The sequence below is a fragment of the Hemibagrus wyckioides genome, linkage group LG13, assembly GCF_019097595.1.
Source record: "Hemibagrus wyckioides isolate EC202008001 linkage group LG13, SWU_Hwy_1.0, whole genome shotgun sequence".
NCBI lineage: Eukaryota > Metazoa > Chordata > Actinopteri > Siluriformes > Bagridae > Hemibagrus > Hemibagrus wyckioides.
The window spans coordinates 20,261,630-20,279,574 of NC_080722.1; the positions used below are offsets into that span (position 1 = coordinate 20,261,630).

The following is a 17,945-nucleotide window of genomic DNA, read 5'->3' on the forward strand; positions in this document are numbered from 1 at the left end:
AACGACATAAAGAATTAACCATATGATAATTTGATTATCTGTATATGTTCTTTATTGTTATGGACAGCACTGGGATGACCTTTTTTGGAGATATTCCTGCTTTGTATTTCCGTCGTTTTTTGTTGACTCATCCTGTACTAATCTTGTATTTGTCCAATGAAATGGTCTCTACAATGTGTATGCCCCGCCCCCATACACGTGTCTTGATCTACTGTAGGATGAGTGAACATGATTCGTCAGTGTTTTTGGCTGCGCACACACACACACACACACACACACACACACAGAGAGAGAGATACACTATTCCCCTTTAAAACCAAGAATAAATGGATGACGTTTATTCAAGTGAAAGGAAGTGGAGTTTATGTGAATTTCCTATCTTGTGGCCTTTACAAAAGAGGGTTTTTTCCCTCAGAAGAGTAAGTCAGTGATATCATTTTTTTTTATCTCCAAATCAGACATGCCAGATGTCTCTCTCTCGCTCTCTCTCTCTCTCCCAATGATGACCGTTCGCTCTCCATCACCATCTGTAACACTGACACTCGAGCTCTCCTTAAACATGTACCCTATAACTCCGAACACACACAGTGATTAAAGTGGACAGTTGTGGTTGAAGGAGGCGCTGAGACATGAAACAACTCTTCATTCGTGCTAGAAACTCATCTCCACGTTTAGTGACGGGTGTGTTTAGATTGGGAAGGGGCATGGCATAGCGTATCTCCAACACTATCAGTAACGCGCTGTCACTCAATCCTAAGTGATAATAGAGAGGAAATTCTTTTGTGACTACAGAAATAAACAACAAAAAGTACAGCAAAAAAAACCTGAACATTACTGTAATGATTTTCTTCAAAGTCTTGTATTTTTGTATTATATTTTTTAACAGATGGCAATAATGGTGCAAAAACTTGCCATCAACTTGCCAACACCAAAACAGCCAGTTATCTGTAGGGCTCCACGTACTTCCAAATCAACAGCAGAAATCAGTTTTATTTACTATGTACACCTAAAAACTTCGCAAACTGTAAGTGTCTGAAATTAAATTGCAATCAAGACATGGAAATGGAACCTGGGCTCTGATCCCATTATGAGATAATATCATAAATAAACAGGCTACAGTTATTTACTGAACATGTCAATGTCAGATTGCTTTATTTGGATAAAGTTATTAAACATTGCCAGGAAATAACACAACTCTGTTTGAGGTGCAGAATTCTTGGGATAATAATTGTGGTATGATGATTATTTAAGCACTGCTAAATGTCTGTATTTAGTTTCAGCTGTGACTCAGATAAAGATGTGTGTGGGAATGCTGCTAGTTTTTTGTTTATACTTTCCCACAAATGTAGTTGGTTCTAGTTTTGAAAATGTAAACAAACTGGTAGGACAATGACCAGGCAGTTACAAATGAATTACTAATGAATTAATGAGTAAATACTGTATGAATAGATGTTGTAAATACATCACTCAGTACAGATTAATGTTCATGTTAATGTTCATGTTCTTTATTTATCCTGTCAGCGTCATATGTTGACAATTGCACCGCACCTTCATGAAAATCAAAAGCCTTTCAAAAATGAATAATGCTAGAAGAATCCTTTCCTTTATCTGTGTAGAACATCTGGATTTTTCATTTCAGTTGACATCTCTCTGGCACTTCCTGTTTGGAAGCAGGCTTAAAAGCATCTGTCTTTCATTTTCGACTATATATACAGGGTTTTTTTTTTTCTGTGAAACCATGTACAATGGTGACTGGTATGTTGTTACTGTTTGTGGTTTCCCCTTAAAAAATCTCAGATAAACCTGAAATTATAAGATTCCTAGTGTATGTTCTGGAGGTGAAAGAAACCTTTCGCTGTTTTGCTTGACGAAAACAAAATGTACTGTACTTGGCGAACGTCAAAGTAATTATAAGATCAGTATTTGGTGTTGCTGACAATGAAGTGTGGAATGTTTTTCTCCTTTTTAACCTCGAAAAAAGTCTAAAAGAATATTACAGTGTAGCCAGGATGAAGGTCAGTGAGCAGACTTCAGATGAGGTGTGGGGGATTTACTAAAAGATTTTTTTTTGTCATGGGCATAGATTTGGTTTTAACCCAAACTTTGCCTTGGGTAGGTTGAAGTGTGAATAGGAATGCTTCCTGATGGTTTTTTTTTTTGGATTAAATAAAAATGAAAGAAATAAAATAATTGAAAATCCTTTGTTATCGAATGCTCACACACAATACACAGTGCATAATAACAGTCCAGATGAATGCATGCTGAAACTGATTAGGATTCATACACATCATTTATTTGTGAGATTTTAACACTTTCTGCAAGCAGTGTTGCTTTGTTGGGCTCCTTTTGGTCACGTCTAACCGGGAAAAAATGCATTGGGCAGGTTGATACAATTTGGGCTGGTTTTTGATGCAGCTGGCAGGTTTTTATTTTTGTCCATAAACATGATATTTTATTCATTTTATTTATTTTATTAATAAATTTTTTATCAAACGGACTTTACAATAAAGTATAATATGTAAGAAAGACAGTTTTTCAGCTAAGCTGTAAAAGAAACTTTAAATCGTGTGTGTGTGTACAAAAGTGTGTGAGAAGGGAAGAGGGAGAAAAAGAGAGAGGGGGGGTGGTGGAGAAAAAGAGAGTAAGAAAGACAGTTTTTTTCAGTTGAGCTGCAAAAGAAATGTTTGTTTTTGTTTCTTTTTTTGAATCAGAATTCTATGAAACGTTGTTCAACTTCTTTACCACCAGAGGATGGTCCAACATCACCGTACGCTCTCCCCAACCCCACAACACACACACAATATTATATTATATTATATTATATTATATTATATTATATTATATTATATTATATTATATTATATTATATTATATTATATTATATTATATTATATTATATTATATTATATTAAGAACAAGCAGCAATGCTTAGGTCTAACTTTCATTATTTTTTCATTGCATGTTTATCTTAGTATCTCAAAGTAATTGCAAATCAGTCAAAATTAATTGTCTGTGTGTGTGCATGTGCGTGTGTGTGTGTGTGTGTGTGTGATGATATGGTGATTGTTCTGCAGGAAAAAGAGAAATCTCTGCACTGAAAGTTTACACCGCGGGATAAAGTGAGTATTATAATGATCAAATTCCAAAGAACATAGAATAACCAAAATATTATTAATGATATTCATGATTATTTCCATACAGTATATGAATACGTTATAAGAATAAAACCTTTTGTTTTACAGAACTGCTCCATCAACAAACCCAGAAAGGACAAAAGGCCAGAAGAATAATGTTGCATGGAATTTCATCAATGAAAATAATTATAGAGTCTGTATTGAGAAGTCTGATAAAGAGGTTTTAGATTATATTAAACAGAATTTTAATAAAACATCAAATGATCAAAATAATTTTTTGCAAATGCTCAAAAACTATCAACCCACGCCTTTAATGGGAAAAAAATATAGGCAACAAGCATTTGCTATATTAAAAAAAAAGGAAAATAATAAGTTAAATAATAAAGAAAAAACAGAAGAAAGAAGCTTGAATTATTCGACTGAAGTAATAGGTCCGTTTTATCCAAAGCGTAAAAAACATAGTGAGGACTTCATTATTAAAGAAATTAAAGAAAGGAATAAATTTTCTGAAGTTTGGATATACACAACGAATAGTCCTTGTTTAGGTAGAAAATCTCATCTTCCCTGTATGTCTAATTTAATCAATTTAAGTCGTCAGATTAAAATGTATATTGGCTTCTCAAATTATTATATCTTTAACAAAAACATGTATCGTTTTATTCGAAATCTGCAAGATGATGAAACGAGAGACTGGAATTCTGACCAGGAATTTCAGGTTCAGTTCAATATAACAGAATTCATATGTAAATGTAAAGAAAATAAGAAAATAAAAGACAATAACTTAATTACAGCAGCCTATAATATTATAAAAAACATTCTTCCAGAATATTCAGGCTTAGAAAAGACGTATAAAGATTGGCATCAGACAGGATCAGAAACATTAGCAGAGCTTGAGTCCACACTGAGAGAAGAGATGAAGGAAAGGAGAGAGATGATGGAGAGCTCTGATGAAGAGTTCAGCGAGATTACAGATGAGTGTAAGAAATGGTGGACTCTGAGCATAGATGAAAATCTCAACAGACATGTAGTTCCATCCATTTTAGAGAAAATCCATGACTTTTGTCCTAATCTGGAGTTTTTCCAGGTTGATTTGGAGGATTGCTTGAATTTGGCTAATGAGGAATAATTGGAATACAATTGGAATAAATCTCGCTAATGCTAACTTGTCCCTTTGTGATTTATTGTTTTTTTAATATTTCCTGTTTCTAGTTTTTAACACACACACACACACACACACACAAGTTATTCTTCAAACTCTGTTTTTAATTTTTTATCACAGGTAGGAATACGTTTGCTTCACCAGTCTGAATAAAAAGAATGCATTTGATAAGTCCAACAATAGATGATGCAATTTAGTAACACTTACTAAATACTAGAATACTAGAGTACTAGAATTTTAAAAAGTCATTCGAGGCACAAGCTTCGACCGATATTAAAATTATATAATCACATTGTCCTAAAATTCCTTCATGACATTGCCACTGAAAATAATACAAGAAGGATGCTTAAACAGGGAAATGACATTTAATTGTGTAATCTCAGAGACCTTAAGTGTACTTGAATTTCAATCTAAATTCATTCCTCAGAAAAGATCTCTGCAGCTATGTATGAATCATAAATGCACACAACTGTACAATAAATCTAGGTTAGAAATCAAACATGTGCATGGAACTGACTGCATGTTTAACACTCTGAACATTAGTTAACTAATTTATATCAGTAATTTTTGCAACAGATTAAATGACCTTAAAAGGCAAGAGAAAAGAAAACTGTGTGATAGTTAATGTGCATGGGGAGTTATAGTTAATGGGGAAATCCGAGTTCTCAGGATTTTAAATATGCCAACAGACCAAAGCAGGAGTTTTTTGGATTCCACAAGGGAAAGTCTTTAGAAGCCAGCCATATTGTCTGTCCCAGGTGAATTGTGGGGTTCCAGGGCTCATTGTCAGACCCAGTGACACTGGTGTATTATTTTGCTGGGACCCCCACCTCCTACTACTGTTCAGCAAACATGGAAGGTGTGAAGTGTGAAACTGGCATTCAAACAGCAAAATGCCCTAAAATGAGTGCATCAGTGTACTTCACAGAGCGGCAAGAGGGCGGAGTCTGTGCTACAAGTTCATATTTCCAAAGTAATAAGATCTTTGACGCACCTCATACAACATCAGGAGGATTTGACACACCTCTTACAACATGTTGGAAAATGGTTCCTGAGAAATGAAACTCCTCTTTGTTTTAGGAACTAAAAGCAAAACTTGATAAATCATTGCCATTGTATGAGAAATGCCACACACATGTTGAGACTCCACACACATTACATCTGACTATAAAAGTGAGCATTATTATTATTATTATTAGTAGTAGTAGTAGTAGTAGTATGACCATTGTTACAAATATTAAAAATACTAGTATTTTTGTCAATATATTTAAATTTTTATTTTAATTTATATTATTTGTTTATTACTTATCCATTCAACCATTCTCTATAATGCCTATTCTACTGAGTAAAAGGGAACCTGGAGCTCAGGAGTATCAGGTATTGGTATAATTATCAATGATATTTTTTATTATTGTGGCGAATTCCGAGTATGCTGGGGATCCTAGTTATTTTTTTATCAAACAGATGTTACAAGAAAGTATAATATGTAATGTCGATGTTTTAATAATATGGTGTGTGTGTGTGTGTGTGTGTGTGTCTAAATAGTGCCCTTTGTACTAACCCATTTGTTTTGGGTTTTCTGTTTGTTATTGTATTAGTTATTTTCTGAAATAGGCTGTAATTGGGCTGGAAATCTTCAGTCCAGTCTGGCAACACTGTCTGCAAGCAAAACATCTAGACAGCTCTTTTCTGCACAGCTGTAAACCTGATATGAGCAGAAGTGCAAAAAAGGTGGAAAATCAAGTAATAGAATGGAGGCGTATGGTGGGATATCACCTTCATATCACCTCAGAACGATCTAAACTAAAATAAAAAATCTGGCTCATCTGTCAGCAAAAGACACCGAGACGCGACATGCAATGTGAACAACATTGTTATTGTTAATGATAACGGGACTATTACAATAAAATTTAAATAACACCACGAGCCTCTTTTGCGCATGTTATATATTTATGGATAAATTGCAATGAATTAGCTAGCTGCAATATGGCTAAATGACATCATATTATCTTACCTACATCTAGGTACATGTATTTTGTTTTTAACTTTCACTCTCTGACCAGCGATGCATCATAGTCTGCTGACCAGCGCGTCATCTTCATCACACCCCATAATGTGAAAAAAATGTATTTCCAGTGAAGTCTCCGCCCAGATTTCCTGTGCTGACGTGAGCGTATATAAATTCAAATCCCACTTCCTATAAAGCGCTTGAATGATACATACTACAGCAGAAAACTCACAAGAAACTTTACAGAAAGAAAACACAAGAGAGGGCAGGGATAAGGTTGAGTCCAGACATGCGACTGATCCAGACAAACCTGCAGGACAGATGGACAGTGCTACAGGCCGTCATGTAGAGCTGAAATCCCTGAAGGACTCTGATCCAAAGACATCCTCGTCTCTGCTTCTGCTCCCTCATCCCTGCCCTCCAGCTGGGGCTAAAGAAACACACCTAATGGTAAGATTTAACTCTTTAAACCATGTGTGTGTGTGTGTGTGTGTGTACAAAAGTGTGTGAGAAGGGAAGAGGGAGAAAAAGGGGGGGGGGGAGTAAGAAAGACAGTTTTTTTCAGTTGAGCTGCAAAAGAAATGTTTGTTTTTGTTTCTTTTTTTGAATCAGAATGCTATGAAACGTTGTTCAACTTCTTTACCACCAGAGGATGGTCCAACATCACCGTACGCTCTCCCCAACCCCACAACACACACACAATATTATATTATATTATATTATATTATATTATATTATATTATATTATATTATATTATATTATATTATATTATATTATATTATATTAAGAACAAGCAGCAATGCTGCTTAGGTCTAACTTTCATTATTTTTTCATTGCATGTTTATCTTAGTATCTCAAAGTAATTGCAAATGAATCTAAATTAATTGTGCATGTGCGTGGTTGTGTGCGTGCATGTGCATGTGTGTGCGTGTGTGTGTGTGTGTGTGTGTGATGATATGGTGATTGTTCTGCAGGAAAAAGAGAAATCTCTGCACTGAAAGTTTACACCGCGGGATAAAGTGAGTATTATAATGATCAAATTCCAAAGAACATAGAATAACCAAAATATCATTAATGATATTCATGATTATTTCCATACAGTATATGAATACGTTATAAGAATAAAACCTTTTGTTTTACAGAACTGCTCCATCAACAAACCCAGAAAGGACAAAAGGCCAGAAGAATGAAATCGAATGGAATTTCATCAATGAAACTAATAATGCAGACTGTATTGAGAAGTCTGATAAAGAGGTTTTAGATTATATTAAACAGAATTTTAATAAAACATCAGACGATAGAAAAAAAGATTTAAAAAATAATTTTTTGCAAATGCTCAAAAACTATCAACCCACGCCTTTAATGGGAAAAAAATATAGGCAACAAGCATTTGCTATATTAAAAAAAAAGGAAAATAATAAGTTAAATAATGAAGAAAAAACAGAAGAAAGAAGCTTGAATTATTCGACTGAAGTAATAGGTCCGTTTTATCCAAAGCATAAAAAACATAGTGAGGACTTCATTATTAAAGAAATTAATGAAAGAAATAATATTTCTGAAGTTTGGATATACACAACGAATAGTCCTTGTTTAGGTAGAAAATCTCATCTTCCCTGTATGTTTAATTTAATCAATTTAGCAATAAGTCGTCAGATTAAAATGTATATTGGCTTCTCAAATTATTATATCTTTAACAAAAACATGTATCGTTTTATTCGAAATCTGCAAGATGATGAAACGAGAGACTGGAATTCTGACCAGGAATTTCAGGTTCAGTTCAATATAACAGAATTCATATGTAAATGTAAAGAAAATGAGAAAATAAAAGACAATAACTTAATTACAGCAGCCTATAATATTATAAAAAACATTCTTCCAGAATATTCAGGCTTGGAAAAGACGTATAAAGATTGGCATCAGACAGGATCAGAAACATTAGCAGAGCTTGAGTCCACACTGAGAGAAGAGATGAAGGAAAGGAGAGAGATGATGGAGATCTCTGATGAAGAGTTCAGCGAGATTACAGATGAGTGTAAGAAATGGTGGACTCTAAGCATAGATGAAAATCTCAACAGACATGTAGTTCCATCCATTTTAGAGAAAATCCATGACTTTTGTCCTAATCTGGAGTTTTTCCAGGTTGATTTGGAGGATTGCTTGAATTTGGCTAATGAGGAATAATTGGAATACAATTGGAATAAATCTCGCTAATGCTAACTTGTCCCTTTGTGATTTATTGTTTTTTTAATATTTCCTGTTTCTAGTTTTTAACACACACACACACACACACACACAAGTTATATATATATTGTGTGTGTATATATATATATATATATATATATATATATATATACAGTATATATATATAAACACACACACAGTTTTGGTAGCATGAACCAAAGTTTCCAAAGTTCCAGAATAATGAATCATGACTTTGATAGAGAAAAAAAGATTGCTTTCTTTTGAGCTATGATAAATATTCTTCAAACTCTGTTTTTAATTTTTTATCACATTTAGGAATACGTTTGCTTCACCAGTCTGAATAAAAAGAATGCATTTGATAAGTCCAACAATAGATGACGCAATTTAGTAACACTTACTAAATACTAGAATACTAGAGTACTAGAATTTTAAAAAGTCATTCGAGGCACAAGCTTCGACCGATATTAAAATTATATAATCACATTGTCCTAAAATTCCTTTATGACATTGCCACTGAAAATAATACAAGAAGGATGCTTAAACAGGGAAATGACATTTAATTGTGTAATCTCAGAGACCTTAAGTGTACTTGAATTTCAATCTAAATTCATTCCTCAGAAAAGATCTCTGCAGCTATGTATGAATCATAAATGCACACAACTGTACAATAAATCTAGGTTAGAAATCAAACATGTGCATGGAACTGACTGCATGTTTTCCACTCTGAACATTAGTTAACTAATTTATATCAGTAATTTTTGCAACAGATTAAATGACCTTAAAAGGCAAGAGAAAAGAAAACTGTGTGATAGTTAATGTGCATGGGGAGTTATAGTTAATGGGGAAATCCGAGTTCTCAGGATTTTCAATATGCCAACAGACCAAAGCAGGAGTTTTTTGGATTCCACAAGGGAAAGTCTTTAGAAGCCAGCCATATTGTCTGTCCCAGGTGAATTGTGGGGTTCCAGGGCTCATTGCCAGATCCAGTGACATATGAACAGAACACAGTTTTGATTTTTTGATTTTAAATAAATTATTAATATAAAAATAAGTTGAAGTATTTCACTTCTGCAACATTTCATGTATGCATTTAAACTCCTGAGCGGTTATAGACTTGGAGGAAACCACTGGCTGCCCACTGTCATGACCAGGAACATGGTGAGATTCTAAACTCTTTAAACTCCAAGAAGTAAACCATTTTTTTTGTATTTTAAAGATTGTAATTTTTGTTTTTTTGGCTTTTTTTGGACAGTGGCAGTAAAAACACAGTGGAGTGAGATGGGATGATTTGCAGCAAAGGGCCTAAGCTGGAACTGAAGCTTGACTGCCTGAAGAACAGTATGTGGTACGCGTTCTACCAGGTGAGGCACTTGATTAGCCATTTATTTATTTAATATAGCCATTTGTTTGTAGTTCACAACCTACACAGAAATGCTTGAGATGATTTTACTTTCAATTAAGGCAATATATTTCTTACTGTCTTTGTTGCTGTCATCTGCCAGCAGTTGTTCTTGAAATGGACCTCATCAATCTCTTTCCTGTTCTACAAATCCCCCCTTTTGATCAGACGCTGGTCTTGTCCAGGATAAATATTGGTAAGTGGTTGTACATTTGACTGGTTACTGGTCAGTGTTGTAGTAAATTTGATTATTGATTGCTTCAATGGAGGCAACTGTGTTTAGACTTCATGTCAACAGACATAAAATAAATGCTTATGAAATGTTTCTGAAATGAGAACTTTCTCCTTGTGACCATCAGTTATAAAAATAACCTGCAAAGCTATATTAATAATTTAATTAATTAATAAATATTGCCTTCGTTAATGTATAATTCATTGGAGCAAAGTTTAACATATTTGAACCACTTATTGAACAACTAGAAGGCTGTTTATCTCTCTGTAGGCATCATGGTCAAACACTGCATCAATCTAACATGTGCTTTGTGTACTGTATGTTTTCTGGCTGCAGAGAGGATCAGATCAGCCCACACTGGACAACATGCAATTCCTCAAGCTGAACTAGTGACCGTAAAGGCTGTAGCTTCCAGTTTCTCGAACATCATGTCACCATTGTCCCATGTCTTCACACAAGTCTGGACTCAGTGACTTATTCCTCTTGTTCAACCAGGGCAAGTAAGCCCTGATACATAATGTTTGTTTATTTCACCATGGATTATCCATCATATGGACATGTGCTGTTTTTTCAAGATTTCATTACTAATTTGGGAGTATTGGACAAGGTATTTGATCAATTCAAAATGTTTTTAATTTTAATTTTAATACTTTTGTGCCTTGGTTTACAATGGACCTTATTCACTTAGTAATTAATCATAAAAAGTTGTTGACAGTAAAATCTAGGCAAACCAACTGTAATGCATTATGTGTTGTACTGTATTTTTTACGGTAAAATTCTGGCAACCACAGCTGCCAGTAATTTACCGTAAATTTGAACTTTACAATAAAATACCATAATATGATACATGGTTGTGTTTTGGTTTTTATCTGAGAAAGACTGTAATTAGGTTTACAGTATATTTGTTATTTTACAGTAGTTTCCCGTAAACAGGTTTACATTCTGTCTGTTTTTTTAACAGTCATTTGTTGTAAATAAAGAACCGTTCTCAACTGTGAAATTTACGGTTGCTAATAAAGCATACCGTAAAATGGTGAACAGTGTCACCGTACAATTTACGGTAAAATTCTGGCAACCCAGCTGCCAGTATTTTACCGTAAAATCTACAGATTTTTTTTTTTTTACAGTGTAGGACTGTTTGTTTATATGTCTGTTGTTTTCTTATGTTGTTTCTTATGTCAAGCTGCTTTGAGACAATGCTCTTTGTTAAAAGTGCTATACAAATAAAACTGAATTGAAAATTGAACTTGCTGAAGGCAAAACACCCAAAGAATTAGGATTTGGATGCAGAAAACATCAATATAGCAAGTGTGGGTAGGAGTAGGTCCTAAATGTTGTAACTGTGGAGATAAGCATAGATATAAGCATATAAGGATCCATACACATGAGGTTTATTAAAAGAAAAAAGTCAGAATAGTTAAAACACAAACCTGAAATGTGGTCAAGTGTGTAGTCAAAAAAAGGCAGAGACACAAAAACATACTGTTAGATCAGAATTAACATCTAAACCATAGAGGCGACGCAAAGGGATTTCTTACATAAATAAAAACAAGGCGAGGCAAAACGATCCTAAACTAAATTTTATTCTGAAAGTCACAAGGATGCAATCAAACTGTACAGCTTTACAAAAATACAGATATAGATATATAACACTGTAGAATATTAATGAGGAAATCCAACATCCAGTTCAACAAGACACTCAGATCTGTACATTTTCTAACATGATAACATATGCAGTGAGGTGGCTAACAGGTGAGTAAGCCATGCTATTGAAGGTCAACAGGGCTGGAAAGTGATGAATTCCAAAGAGTCTTGTTTCTGTAATCCCACAGTTTTTGCTCAAAATTGTGCGTTATCAAATTAAAGCTTAGAATAGGTGTAGGTTTAACATTTATGTGTTGTAACTGTGCTTATTTCCTTCAAGTGTACTTGTAACATTGTTCAAAGTTATCCATGTCGATGGTGATGGTGATGGTGTGTGTGTGTGTGTGTGTGTGTGGTCAGTGGAGGACTGGGACAATAATTCAGGCCTGGAATTTGACTCCATCCCTTTGCTGCTGCCGTCACCGCCACCCTATTCATTTAATCCACAAGACTGCTAATCTTAGGCTACCCCTATTAGAACAGGTAGAATACTAGACGAATTATAAATGAATAAACAGGCCTAAATGAACCCTCAACAACTCACTAGAAATACACCATCTATACTACCACAACACAGACAGAAATATAATTGGCTTACATTAAAAAAAAGGGATAATAGGAGATACACATTAAAATGTTGAAATATATATTTCATGTATTTCCAGTGATCAAGTACAGTATATCAAAAATATCAGGAACAAACACAAACTTAACAAATGCTATGACAGTGTAAGTAACAGATAACAATGTTCACTCAATGGCATAAGAACAGACCAGTAAGAGTAAACAGTAAGTAATTAGACCACTTACACTAGTACTATCTATTCTATCTACTTTTTATTCTATTTATTTCTTATAAAAACATGCTGCATGTACTGCGTTAGAAATCGGTCTGTAATTTGATCATTCATTAGGGTCTAGTTTCGGTTTCTTAAGAAGAGGCTTAATAACAGCCAACTTGAGAGGTTTAGGGACGTGACCTAAATATATCAAGGAATTAATAATGAATTAATAATGTTGAGAAGAGGCTCTCCAGTTGTATGTATCATGTCTTTCAGCAATCTAACTGGAATTGGATCTAACAAACACGTTGTTGATTTAGCCGTGGTCATAAGTTTATCTAGCTCTTCCTGTCCTATACCTGTAAAGCATTGTAGCTCTAGATGTGGAGCTTTAGGCGGGACTGGATCACAGGATGGTGTCAAAGGTTCAACATCCAATATTTTGTTTCTGATACTATCAATTTTTTCGGTGAAGAAATTCATAAAGTCCTCACTACTAAACTGTGATGGAGTACACTTTTCAGATATCTGATGTTTTGCTACTCTAGCCACTGTACTAAATAAGAATCTGGAATTGTTTTGGGACCTGTCCAGGGTGTACCCCTGCCTTTCACCCTATGTGCTCTGGGATAGGCTCCAACAGATCCCCATGACCCTAATTAGGAATAAGCGGGTATAGACAATGAATGAATGAATTGTTTTGGTTTATTTCTATCACTTTGCTCAGATGCTCAGCCCTAGCAGCTTTTAAAGTCAGTCTATAGCTGGACAAACTGTCTTTATACGCAATTCTAAAAACTTCTAATGTAGTTTTTCTCCACTCTCGGTGGAGGTTACGAGTTGCTCTCTTGATGGCGTGAGAATGACTATTACACCATGGTGCAGGTGTTTTATCTCTGACCTTTTGTAGTCGGATGGGGGCAACAGTGTCTAGTGTGCTGATGAAAATAGGGCCTATGCTGTTACTTACTTCATCTAGATCATCTGCATTTAGGGGTTTAGTAAAAAGTTGAGACAGATCTAGCAGATTACTTGTGAATCTGTCTTTAGTGGTCGGAATAATGGTTCTACGAAATTGATAACGTGGAGAGACATTGCTAATATTTTCTACAGGTAGAGTGTACACTAAAAGCTGATGGTCTGTGATATCATCACTTTGAGGTAGAATATTTATATCAGTGACATCTGCAACACTCCTAAAATGCCACCTCTTGGACCACCTCAATGTATCTCACTCCTTTGGCATTAAAGACATAATTTTCTATTATGAGAATTCGGAAAATAAAGCTCTTGAATTTGTAGTTAATTATTTTGTCTTAAATGCAAAATTCTTTATACATAAACAAAGAATTCGAAAGGAACAATTGAATTTCCCCCTTTTCATAATCGAAATGACTTCACTTTTTAAGTCTCTTAAACTAATTCGATTTAATAAGAAGAATAATAGACTTCTACATTTCTATGACACTGTTTTTAATTGAAGTAAATATATCTCTTGCTACATCTTTCCCACTGTTTATATATCATAACTTTCCTCTCGTGTCTTTTAACGTTACTTGGACTGCCATATTATTTATAATTTTTTGTCCTTTGTGTTTGATTTGTTGTAATTAATGTTTTTTTTGTTGTTGTTGTTGTTGTTATTGTTAAACTGTATTTAATGTGCTTTGTATTCTATGTTGTATTGTCTCAAGTTATTTCAATAAAAAAATTAAAAAATTAAAAAAAATCAGTGACATCTGCTCCAGGTGATATAACTAAATCTAGTATATGATTACAACGATGAGTTGGTCTAGTAATGTTTTGTTTGACACCAAAGGAATTTAGCAAATCCATAAATGCGAGTCCCAAAGCATCATTATTGTCGTCTACATGAATATTAAAATCTCCAACAATCAACAATTTATCAGAATTAATCAATGGGTCTGAGAGTAGATGTGCAAACTCTTTTAGAAAATCAACGTCTATACACGGTGGCCACAGCAAGATATAGCAGGGATTTTTAAGTATTTTTTGTGAGTGCCACTTTAAGGACAAGCACTTCGAATTAGTTAAACCTGGGTCCTGTTTCCTGAGTAAAAGTAAGAAGCTATGTGTGCACTTGTAGCAATCTGGTGAGTTGAACCATAGCTGTGATCTGAGGTATGACTTACCAGTCAGAGGGTGTGTAGTGTCCTGGAAATGTTGTCCGAGAGGACTTCTGCTCCAACTCTGCTAGGGTGCAGGCAATCAGCACAGTAGAGCCTAGGACGCTCCCAAAAATGCCTCGCCGGGTCAGGGCTGTTCTGGCAGCAAAAGGGGGACCAACACAAAATTGGGCATAATGTTATGCCAGATCGGTGTATCCAGCATCTGGGGGGCAGTGGGACAATGGAGCAGTCCCATGGTCATTGAGGGGGCAGTACAGTGGCTCGTTCTTTGCTAAAAAAACTTCCCTGTAATTGTCATAGTCCCCAGGAATGAGTGTAGGCTGGTTGAGGGCTGGGCTCTCCACAGAATGGTTAAGCATGGACGGGTGGTGTGAACATTGAGGCAGTGATTCAAGCAATATGGGAACCATTGAGTCAGTTCTTTGTCCCAACAAGAGAACATAGGGTTGTGTACCTGGAGCCATGGAAAACCTAAGATAACTGGGTTGGTGGGTGAGGAGGTGAAATAAAAGGAGAGTTTCTCCATGTGGAAGAGTCCCACTTGAATGGTGACAGGGATGGTATGACAGGTGATGTAGCCCTCTCCGATGGGTTGGTTGTCAACTGCCGTGATGTGGAGAGGGGTGGTGCAGGGTGATGTAGGTAGCTGCAATTCTTCCACGAGTTGATGATCGATAAGATTGACAGCGGCTCCGGAGACAGCTAGGGCTACAAAACAACAGGTAACATGAGCAAGGTGCAATGTTATAGGAACAGTTACACTACACAAACGAGAGATCCAGCCCACCTTAGAGCCTTGATGTGAGGGTTTCTCAGGACAGGCAGCACATTGGTGATCAGTTTTACCGCAGCAGAAGCATAGTTGGAGTTGGGTACAGCGCTGGCGTTCTTCTAGAGAGACATGGGCATAAAATAGGTAATGTGAACATTTCCTGTTTATAATTACAAAATAAATATTATATTAATATGACTTGAGCATAAACCCTTTCTATCAGTATGCTGGTGTTCTAATTCACCAGTGGAATGGAAATGGACATGCTGCATATTTTCCTTCAGTATAAACTAACATTTTCTGGTTGTGAAAATCAGTCTGATATAAAACGAGTGAGGACATTCAGTGGGCTTTTAGTGTGAGACGAGTGTGTTTATATTATATTGCCACTAGTAGGCTATGTAAGAACAGAAATTCTTATGAACCACTAGAAACTCTTAAAGTCCTGAGTGTCTACATTCATATGAGCTTCATATTAACCACCAGGTTGGAGTGTGACATGACAAAGACATTCAACCCCTGATTTTATAACCAAGATCATTATAGGCATGATTGTGACACTCAGGGAGCTAGTGACCAGAAGAGGAGATGGACTTTGGGTCAGGAAGCTGATCTACACGGCCTGTGTTAAGCATGAAATGCATTAAATGAAATGAACATCAGGGTAAAGGAACACAAGTGGAAGTTATATACAGGTATAACATGTAATTACATATATACGAAACTTTTTTGATTTTTAATAATGTAAAAATCTTATTCTTAGTAAATGTTTCCTGACCTAATGAACTAATCGAGTTTTTTTTTTTTAATCGAGACTCCAATTCTCTTTTATTAGTTAAACACTTTAAACAGAGTTAAAAATAAGTCGTTTAACCTCTACAGTGTTTTTTTTTTCAGATAGCAAAGTGCAGTAATCCATTCAGATGATAAGATTTGAAATGGGTCAGGTCGAGCACGAAGAGGATGTCAGCATTTATTTCTTTACATTCACAGGTTTTTTTTTTTGGTTTTTTTTAGAATACTAAGAATTTTCATGTGTAAACACTCGTACAAACAATTTACACATGAATCCAGTCATCTCCAACTTGATAAATGAGGCTCAATACACATTAAAAAAAACAACAAACATGATTCGGTGTCTTCCATAGAAAAACGAAATAAATAACTGAAACATGATACAATTATTATTTAAAATTGCAGAATTATTAAATTCAATTTTCTATTCATGAAAACATGAAACTAAGTAGAGAGAAAGAAAGAAAGAAAGAAAGAAAGAAAGAAAGAAAGAAAGAAAGAAAGAAAGAAAGAAAGAAAGAAAGAAAGAAAGAAAGAGGATTTGAGCAAACAAAAACAGAATTAATTTTTAAAATGTATGTTTATTTTCTATATATAATAAATGTCTCATGAGTCTAATTATAATGTTAATAGTAAACATACATATTATAAGTTTATTATAAGAAACTAAAGATTTCTATTTGAGTATTGAGTTTTAAATGGTAGTTTTCTAGATGAATGTTTTATCCACTCTGGCATTAATATCTGCTCAGTAGAGTGGTGTAGAATGATGATGTAGAAATGAACACTAAATGAATGCTAGGAGTGATTATGCTCTTGATTCTGTTCTTGGGATGTTTTTCTCTACAGTTTTCTGTGGACAATCTTCATATGAAGCATCGGGTCAGTCACTTTGTGCTTGATGAGACACGGTATAACCAATTCTAGTGTTTAAGGGGGGGGGTGAGCTGGAACTGGGGGTGGGGTTGAACTGGAGGGGGAGTGATGGGGGGGTTAGCTGGAACTGGAGGGGGGGTTGAGATGGAGGGGGGGGGGCGATGGGGGGGTGAGTTGGAACCGAAATCAGAATCAAATCATACGTCATTAAGAACAGACGCCTCGGTTGTCATGGCAAAGATTAAACACAACATCGACTAACAGCGACGAAGCAAGACGCAAGTTTGAGTGCGAAAACCAAAAGATCATTTTATTTAAAAAAAACCGCGAGAAAGCGATAATTTTGTTAAAAAACAGCAACAAATAGATCATTTTGTCACAAAACCAGCGACAAGAGATCATTTTGTTAAAAAAACAGCGACAAATAGATCATTTTGTTAAAAAACCAGCGACAAATAGATCATTTTGTTAAAAAAACAGCGACAAATAGATCATTTTGTTAAAAAACCAGCGACAAATAGATCATTTTGTCAGAAAACCGGCGAGCAAGAGAAACTTCAACTTCTGCTTGTGTAAAAAGGTATTTTAACAACAACTGGTCTTTTAAATAAAACAGAACATTAGCGTTTTCTTAATGTTCTTGACTGTTTTCAGGAAATTAACTTCACCCCTTTTAATATTCATAAATAACGAGACTCGCTTACGGAAAGCTAATTGTCGTTACTTTGTTAGCTCATTAGCTCCGTTAACACTCCTGTAGTTCATGTACGTTTATAAATGAGTGTAATGTT

At 35.1% G+C, this 17,945-nt stretch overlaps 1 protein-coding gene and 2 long non-coding RNA genes across 4 annotated transcripts; all 3 read left to right on the forward strand.

Annotated features, from left to right (window-relative positions):
• The first annotated feature begins 2,710 nt into the window (after positions 1-2,710).
• LOC131363928 (uncharacterized) lies at positions 2,711-3,346 on the forward strand. Its single transcript, XR_009206401.1, has 3 exons — positions 2,711-2,767; positions 3,075-3,119; positions 3,243-3,346. It is a non-coding gene; the product is annotated as an uncharacterized LOC131363928 (long non-coding RNA).
• Positions 3,347-6,451: 3,105 nt separating this feature from the next.
• On the forward strand, positions 6,452-8,523 carry LOC131364211 (uncharacterized). The gene is made up of 4 exons (XM_058407340.1): positions 6,452-6,751; positions 6,914-6,969; positions 7,277-7,321; positions 7,445-8,523. The coding sequence occupies exons 1-4, from the start codon at positions 6,506-6,508 to the stop codon at positions 8,481-8,483; spliced, it is 1,386 nt and encodes a 461-aa protein (XP_058263323.1). The 5' UTR covers positions 6,452-6,505; the 3' UTR covers positions 8,484-8,523.
• Positions 8,524-8,731: 208 nt separating this feature from the next.
• On the forward strand, positions 8,732-10,854 carry LOC131364029 (uncharacterized). 2 transcript variants are annotated; one of them, XR_009206412.1, is made up of 4 exons: positions 8,732-9,662; positions 9,757-9,865; positions 10,010-10,099; positions 10,472-10,854. It is a non-coding gene; the product is annotated as an uncharacterized LOC131364029 (long non-coding RNA). The 2 variants fall into 2 exon arrangements; XR_009206411.1 differs by having other exon boundaries at positions 8,732-9,865.
• Positions 10,855-17,945: the final 7,091 nt, after the last annotated feature.

Excerpts from the sequence above, each read along its gene's own strand:
- LOC131364211 (XM_058407340.1), top strand. The coding sequence starts at position 6,506 with ATGATACATACTACAGCAGAAAACTCACAAGAAACTTTACAGAAAGAA. Across the intron at positions 6,752-6,913 it reads CTAAAGAAACACACCTAATG|AATGCTATGAAACGTTGTTC; the intron begins GTAAGATTTAAC and ends TTTTTGAATCAG. Across the intron at positions 6,970-7,276 it reads GAGGATGGTCCAACATCACC|GAAAAAGAGAAATCTCTGCA; the intron begins GTACGCTCTCCC and ends ATTGTTCTGCAG.